The sequence below is a fragment of the Cotesia glomerata genome, linkage group LG4 (genome assembly GCF_020080835.1).
Source record: "Cotesia glomerata isolate CgM1 linkage group LG4, MPM_Cglom_v2.3, whole genome shotgun sequence".
Lineage (NCBI taxonomy): Eukaryota > Metazoa > Arthropoda > Insecta > Hymenoptera > Braconidae > Cotesia > Cotesia glomerata.
In genome coordinates this window covers 24,135,303-24,144,089 of record NC_058161.1, presented here as the reverse complement: position 1 = coordinate 24,144,089, position 8,787 = coordinate 24,135,303, and the positions used below count along the sequence as shown (strand labels likewise).

General features: G+C 26.9%; 2 protein-coding genes across 2 annotated transcripts; both read left to right on the top strand.

Moving 5' to 3' along the window:
- The first annotated feature begins 245 nt into the window (after positions 1-245).
- On the top strand, positions 246-4,278 carry LOC123263713. The gene is made up of 9 exons (XM_044726657.1): positions 246-729; positions 804-907; positions 1,110-1,276; positions 1,563-1,629; positions 1,724-1,865; positions 2,217-2,422; positions 3,309-3,447; positions 3,542-3,678; positions 4,189-4,278. Exons 2-8 carry the CDS (start codon positions 905-907, stop codon positions 3,646-3,648), a joined length of 831 nt encoding a protein of 276 aa, XP_044582592.1. The 5' UTR covers positions 246-729; positions 804-904; the 3' UTR covers positions 3,649-3,678; positions 4,189-4,278.
- Positions 4,279-4,647: 369 nt separating this feature from the next.
- Positions 4,648-7,135, top strand: LOC123263999. The gene has a single exon (XM_044727046.1). It carries the CDS (start codon positions 4,649-4,651, stop codon positions 7,133-7,135), a length of 2,487 nt encoding a protein of 828 aa, XP_044582981.1. The 5' UTR covers position 4,648.
- The last annotated feature ends 1,652 nt before the right edge of the window (positions 7,136-8,787 follow it).

Here is an 8,787-nt window from a genome sequence, read left to right as displayed (position 1 = left end):
TGTTAAGAAATTGGGGCATAAGTGACGGATCAATTAATAAGTTCATTGGTTAGTATCAATATGAAAAGTTTGCACCATTTGTAATAAAAAATAATTACAAAATTTATTCACAGAAAAAAATGTTTAATTAATTGATAAATTTAAATATTTTGTGAAATTTAAAAACTTGTATTCTATCAACAAAATTTTCACGGTTGTCGATCATTTTTTTGGACTTAGATAATATTTTTTTCTGTATCGAATATAAAATCAATAACTTTTTTGCAAATATTTAATTGAAAACAATTAATTTTAACAATATTCATAGATCAAGAGATTACAGTTGACCTTCTGCCCTCCGTTGATGACTATATTTTAAAACAATTAAATTTACCACTAGGCGAGCAAATCAAATTCCGAAATAATTTAAAAAATCTTATTAGCAATACCAATTTGCAAGAATCTTCAGTTGAGGTTAAGCTTTAATAATTAATTGTTATTATTCGTTTAGATGTTATATGTTATTATTTTTACACTGACAAAAATTTTTTTATACAGAAATTTTAGATTGAAAATTTCATGCGTTTTCCTTAATTAATTTTAGGATTACAATAAATTTCAATACTTAATCGAATTTATTATCACAGAAACAAAGTCACCAGCGTGAATTTAGTGCGTCTAGTCTTTCGCTTGCTCCAACAGAAATAATTTCCACTTCCTTCGTGGATGAAATAAATACTCCATTGAATGGTAATTTGTTTATACTCGTTCTAATTTTAAAAAAGAGTATTGATATTACTTAAGTCATCTGCTATGCGCATTAGACGATCCACGGCCTGCTGATTTGGATTCTGATCGGAGTGATGAGAGTCCTATCCCCCAAAATCCGCAAGAAAATCAGAGACCTATTTTCTTTAGTGAATCGATGGTATTACCCCATAATTTTACTTATACTTTTAACAGTTAATTTAAGACTTAGCGTTGAGTCCGTAAATTTGATACCTTTAAATTTACCTAATAAAAGCAAAATTTTTCATTTGAGAAATTTTTTGCTTTACTTTAGATAGTTATAATATGCGTGATTTATTTATTTTATTGATTATTAATTTTTCACTGTATGTTATCAATAGACGTTAGAAGAACTTTTAAAAAAATCCAGCTTTGGTAAAAGAGTTCTTGCTTCATATAAAAAAAATCCAAAACGTAAAAAAAATTATGAAGGCCTCACTGAACACGATCGGAATAAACTCGTCGACATAATTATTGATGATGAAATTAAAACTAGCCTTGACAAATGGTTAGTAAATCAAATTATATTCTTGTGTCAATTAACATTCATTTTTTCTTTACTTAAGAGGTAAAATGTAAAGCACTCAAAAAAATCAAAAAACGCTTTCCAAAGATCTTAAAAGTTTAGAGATTTCAAAAATTCATTGCTATGAATATTTTTAGACCATTTGAATTTGAATATAGCAAGAAGTTGCATATAGGGCCTTAAGTTTTAACTATCTTTTAGGTTTTTTTTGAGTAAAGTTTGCCTTTTAATTCGATTCGAATTCTCGTAAATTTTGTAATTTTTGCAGCATATCAGGAAAACGTTTTATAGAAATAGCTAACGCCATTGTAGAGCTTTTTCCCAAAGAAAACAAGGTTCGTTAGAGTCTTATATTTTTTAAGAACAAATATATTTGTTTGAAGTCTAATAAGATTGTTCAATAAAACTTTGAATTAATTGTATCAATAGTTGACGTACATTTTTATCACTGAGAATGGACAGTTTGTAGCTGGCCATGGCAAATTATATCGACGATGGTCAAATACGAGACGGGAAATGATTAAGCTTGGTTTGATTTCCATTAACAAAAATAAGCGTAAGAGAAATGAAGGTAATAAGAAAATTTCGTAAAAAAAGTTTAAGATTGTATTGTAATTATTAAGAAAATTTTACACAGAAAAAAAATTATTTGATGTATATAACCTTTCTTGATTAAGGAAATGTTCTAATCAATCAAACAAATTATGGTGAAATCATAATTTTTTTGATATTCAGGAAAAGATTTTTTGTGTTATGAACTAGTATTTTGGCTTCAAGTAACCTTAGGTCTTCCAGTGAATTTTTAAATTTTCTCGGTTGAAATAAATCTTTCTTTCTGTGTACAAAATATCCGATCCATATTTTAATTATAAATATTTTTATTGTTATTTTAAAAATTAATAAAAATTTTTTTTTACTATAGATATCGAAACTGAGGAAAGTGAAAATGATGGTTCGACTATAACTTTAGAATCTTTGAAAGACCTTGATGTACCTTTAGATGAATTTTTAGTACTTTGGAAAGCTACTTTCGAGGAAAGAAGAAATCTTTTACAAAACAATGATTTTGATATTTATAACTATTTGTCTGAATTTTTCGCTTTCAAAGATGATAGGGGCTATTTATTGGTATGCCCAATACGTTACTATTGTTAATTTAACTTAAGATAATTTATTAATGTGAAATTAAGAAAATCAATGAAATTGCTCGGTATTTTTTAAACTTTTTGCGGTTTATTAGGTCAGAGCTTTCCATATTATATCTATTTTTATATAATTGAGCTTAGTAATAGATCTTTGAAAAAATTAAAAAATTTATAAAATTTACAAAAAATTTTTATTTATTTAAAAACACTTTCAAAAACTATTCAACAAAGATATATACTTTTCGAATAAATTAACCGATTTATATGTGACTTATGTTTTCAATGCAATTTTTTGAGAAATACATTTCATTAGTTTATGACGTATTAATAAATACATTAATAATTAGCGATAGAAATTTTTATAGTCGTATTCACTTTATTTGATAAAAAAATATTTTTTTCAATGTAAATATGATTAAAAAAGTAACAACTAAACAGAATAATAACAATTTCCCTCTAGACATTTTTCAATAGAAATAAAATAAGTCAATTGATTTAAAAGAAAAAATTTGGTATATAATCTTAAAGACCTTAAATTTATTAAATCAAGCGAAAAAGTTCTTGAATAATTTAAAATCAACTCATACTAAATACAAATTGTTTTTTCGAATTTTTTTTTTGTTTTATTTGATAGAAACATATTCGTGAAAATTATTTTCTTAGTTTTATATTCTTTAGCTCAAATCAACCTAATTTGTTTATTATAAAACGTACAAAATATCTTGGACATATTTTAATTTAAAAGAAATTTTTGAATAGAATAATGTTTCTGTTAAAATAATTATTCTTTCTTTCTGTTTATTTTTTTTTTCTTCGACTCTTGCTCTAATGAATGGAAGTAATTTATATTAAAAAATATAATTTTTTAGCTTAAACAAGATTTTGATACTTTATATCCTGATCGAGACCAGATTGCAACGGAAAATTGGAGAAAAGTGGAACAATTTTTATATAAAAAATTGATCGATAGTGATATTTTTGATGATTCTGTTACTGACATAAGTGAAAGTAAGTTTACATAAAATCGATTTATCTCAAATAAGCTGTAAAATTAAAAGGTCGTAAAATTTATTATTTTATATAATTTTCTTTATTTATTTAGACGAAAAAACGGCGTTTATTTTAACTCATTTGGCCTTATTATTTGGTGTTTGTAATGCAATCCAAAATAAAAAAATTATTAAACATTTTCGTCCAACTCACGAATAAATGCAAAGAGGATTTGTATTACAAGTATCAGTAAGTTACTAATTATTGTTAATGATATTTATTTAACAAAAATTTTAGCGAATCTCTACTTGAATGTTCATGCAGAAGTTAATTTAGCAAAATTGAAAAGTTGAACATGAATTGAACGAAAATCTCTCTGATTGCGAAATATTTTCTGGTTCAATTTTATTCTATTGGAAAGCTTATCTATTCGATTCAAGAAAATTAATTTAAGTTTTACAAAATCATTTTTTTGGTTCCAATCTGTTCTCTACAATAAATTTGATGTTTCTTTATATTAATTTGAGAGTAAAAATAACCAATTGATTTTCAGATAATATTTGTTTTATATGCTTTGGTTTTAGGAAAAATGAATGATCAGAAAAATTTCTTCTGTTGAACATTCGACTTGACATTTACGTGATTTCAGGTTTTATTTTATTTATATATATATATATATATATATATATATATTTATATATATATATATATATATATATATATATATATATTTATAATAAAATTAAAAATTTTTCATAGGTTGTTGGAAATATTGAAGCAATAGTCAAAAGAAGAGTCGATAAGCTTGCTCAATATAAGTGTACTTTACAACCATTCATTGTTGTTGTGGGTCCAATTGAAAACATTTCTCAAATCTTCCTCTATTTGCATGCAGATTATCGTTATGAAGTTAATTCTCTATTAGAAGCTTTTTTTTTGCTTTTTAAGTGCATTTTCGCTCTCAACGCAATTTACCCCCCTGAATCGGCACAAATATGGCAGTTTTTCCAAAGAGTTCTTTGGGGTTTGCCATATGATGACACATACAACAGTCATTATATAAGCGTCGAAACATTGATTGGACAGTACAAACATTTTACTCCCTAAAATTAAGTTTAGTTATTAAGTTAATATCATTTGCATTGCATTAATAATTTAATTTTACAGTTCCGTAAATGCTTATAATTAGTCAGTTAGCAACATAATTACTTAATTTAAAATGCCTAATTGCAGTATTTGTTCAATTCAAGTTGATTGTATTAATACACTCATTTTTCATATCGCTAAACAACATTCAGATGTAAAAAATATATACAATTGTGGCGAATTGAATTGTTACTCAACTTTTAGCACAAAAGATTCTTTCAAAAAACATTTACAAAGAATACATGATTGCCAGTTGAACTCATTAGTAGTAAATGATATAGATATTAATTTAACTAATGAAACTCGAGAATTTTCTAATAGTGAAAATCTAAATTATGACAGTAATACTCAGAGTGACTTTCAGCAAAATACAAATAATCCGGATTTTTCAGCGAATGATTTCAAAACTGCCCTTAATAAAGCAGCAGTAGAACTTATAGCAAATATGTACGCTAATCTTCGCTTGTCTAAAAATATTGTTCAACATATTCTCGATGATATTAAGGTTTTCTTGAGTGAATCTTTTATAGGTATATTAGAATCAAAAGTAGAAAATACTCTTATTAATTCAAACTGTTCCGACAAAGATATTAATGTAATTAAAAAAATGTTTGATGATATAAAAAATACTTTTGCGGATTTAGATACAGAACATCGACGGTTGAAGCATTTTGAAAAATCAGGTTCTTATATAAAACCGAAATCGTATATTATTGATCGTACTTATGTTATTTCAAAATCAAAAAAAGGTTCTAAAGGTAAAATGACCGACATATGTGGACAATTCATACCATTACGTGCAACGCTTAAAAAATTTTTTCAGCAACCTAATGCTTTAACTGACACGGTGAATTATATGGAACAACTTAAAAATAATGAAACAGTAATTGAAAACTATATTCAGTGTAAATCATGGGCTAAAAAACGATCTGAATACAAAGATGATGATATTGTGATACCATATTTTTTATCTGGTGATGACGTGGAAGTTAATAATCCTCTAGGTTCTCGATCAGGAAAGGTTATGCCCATTTACGCATCAATTCCATGTTTACCATCAGAATGCCGGTCAAAAGTAGAAAATTATTTTCTTGTTTTATTGTATGACAGTTGGATTCGTTTAAATAAAAATAAAAAAAATCGAACATTTCGCATTTACCGCCCGCTCATTAAGGAAATAAAATTTTTGGAAGAAAAAGGAATTAAAATTTTAACAAATCAAGGTGAAAAACATGTTTATTTTGTATTGGGTCTAATCCAAGGAGATAACCTTGGCTTACATGGTCTTTTAGGCTTTACCGAATCGTTTTCTGCCACTTATTATTGTCGATTTTGTAAAATGGACAAAAATACATGTCAAAATACCATTCTTTTATCCCCTGAATTGACTCGAACTGTACAAAACTACAAGACAGACCTTAAAACAAATAATATTACGCTAACAGGTATACGAGAAAAATGTGTGTTTAATTCAGCTTCATTCTATGCCGTAGAGAATTTTTCTGTCGACGAAATGCATGATTTTAGAGAAGGGATAGCTCATGATGATTTAATAGAAATTTTAAGCGCAATTACTTCACAAAATAGTGAATATTATGAGTTTTCTGTATCAGAATTGAATGAAAGATTAGCAGTGTTTGATTATGGGCCTATTGATTCCCTAAATAAACCTCCATTTATTAGAGATGACGATTTGAGCAAAAATAATAAATTAAAAATGACAGCTTCAGAGTTAACCACGTTTGTTAGATTATTGGGAGTAATAATTGGAGATTTAGTGTCGAAAGATAACCCCTATTGGCAATTATATCTTATTTTGCGAGAAATATTTGATTTCATTTTAGCTAAAAAAATTACAAATGATCAAATAAATGCGTTTGATACCACTATAAACAGACACTGGCAGCTGTATAAGCAATTGACTGGTAATTCTATGAAACCAAAGGGCCATATTTCTCTTCACTACAAAAAAACGTGTGAGGAAAGTGGTCCTTGCCCACATTTATCTTCAATCAGAGCTGAATCTAAGCATACAAATTTAACAGTACCGGCATCAGTTAATAAATCTCGTGTAAATATTTGTAAATCTATCGCGATAAAGCACCAACTAAATTTAAATTATCGTTTTTTGGCAAATAGATCTATTACAGATGAAAAAATTACTGGTATTAAAATGAAAATTAATTCTAAAACATGGTCAAAATATAATTGTTCAAATGAAGCATTAAATAATTCCAAAAAAAGTTTTTTTCGATGGGTAGAATATAAAAGTATTAAATATACCCAAAATATGGTTTTAATTACTGGAACGAAAGATCTCTGCCCAACATTTGCTTTAATTGAATTGATCATCAGTCTTGATGATCGTAATGAATTAGTTTTTGTATGCAGAAGTATTGACGTATTAGGGTTTAATGAACATGTATGGGCATACGAAGTAAAAACCGATGAGAAAATTATATTTGTCAATGTTAAAGACTTACTTGACCCATTCCCTCTCTACATTTATACCTCAGTTAATAACGAAAATTTCATTGTTTTAAAAGATCATGTTTGTTAACTTTTAAAAAATATGTATTGTGCTATAATTAATTGTTAGATATGTTTGTATGTATGTTTATATATTTATTATTATTGAACTTAAAATAAATGTTGTGTAAAACAAAAATTAGTAAATTAATAAAAAAAGTAACTCAGAAAACTTTGTTCACCATTTCTCTGTAGATTCTAATCCACACAGAAAGAAATATTTCTTGACTGGAGAACAAAATTATTGGCTCAAGAAAATTTTCGGGTGTCTGAAGGAAGACCGAAGTTGTGTTGGCCGAAGTAAAAATTTTTCTTGAAATTCTACTCTTGGTGAAAGTAATTTTTTCGTAATTCAAATTATCATAAATAATTGATATAATAAATTTTTATATTTGATCAAGATTTTTAGATACTTTAGGGAAGCAGTGCCACCTACTTCAGCTGAGAAAAAAATTTTCTCATCTTGAGAAAATTTTTCTCTTGAATATTTGATACCTATTTTATATTATTTTAGCGTGCAATTATACATATTGAATGAAAAAAATGATTCAATATTATTTGATGTTCCCGTTTGACATGTTAATCAATAAAAATATTAATGAAAATTTATTTCTATCGAGATATTTAATTTTTTGGAGTACGAGAGAAATTTTCTCGAGACAAGAAAATTTACTTCTATCAAGAACTAAATTTTTTGGATCATGAGGCTGAATTTTCTCAAAACAAGTAGATTTTCTTGACTTGAATAAATTTTCTTGGATCAAGATACGTATTTCTTAAAGCAAGAGAATTAATTTTATCGGAATAAGTGAAATTTCTTGTGTCCAAAAAAAAATTTTTTTTCGCTCAAGAAAATAATTAGGAAGAAAAATATTTTCTTGGCTCAAATGAAGCTTTTTTTCTGTGCATGTTTCATAAATAAATAAATAAATAAACAATCTCGGGAACTTGGACAATAATAATAAGATGATAAATTTTTTCTAAATATGCCATACGGCATATTTAAAATTATTTTTACTATTTTCCAAGTTCCCGAAATTGTTTATATAATTGCCTACAATTGTTATCTGAAAAATAACTGTCTAAATTGAGCTAAGTATCACGTTTACAGCTATGATTAATACTGACTATCAGCCTTAGCAATGCATTAGATGGAAACAATTTTATGCGTATTCAAAAAAATTTCCTCAACACTTATTACTTGTTAAAGCAGCAACTTCACTTTACTTACCACAACAAATGTTACTTCGTTACGTTAACCAAGTTAATTTTGTTATCATAACAAATAGCTGCGTAATCCTGACTTTTGTTACGATAGCAAATTTTTTTTTTCAGTGTATATTTGACAATTTATGTATTATTATTATTAGTTCTTAAGTATTAATTTTTACATTTATTTCAGAAAATTGTATTGGAATATTTATAATTTTATTATTTTATTGTATATTGATTATTGGTAATAAGTCGTAGCCCTTGCTCGCACGGGTAATTCCCTAAAGTATCGATTGCGAGCACAGGAATCAGTCATTTTGGTAAACGACTTGAGAGGCCCTCGTGATCGGACACGAGGTCTCGGAGTTTTTGGTAAAATAAAAATCGGGAGACACGCGGTAACCCGCAAAGTGTAAGGAGTGTGGATCTGGCACCTTCGTTCGAGTTTCCTTTTTTTGGTGAGTACTCACA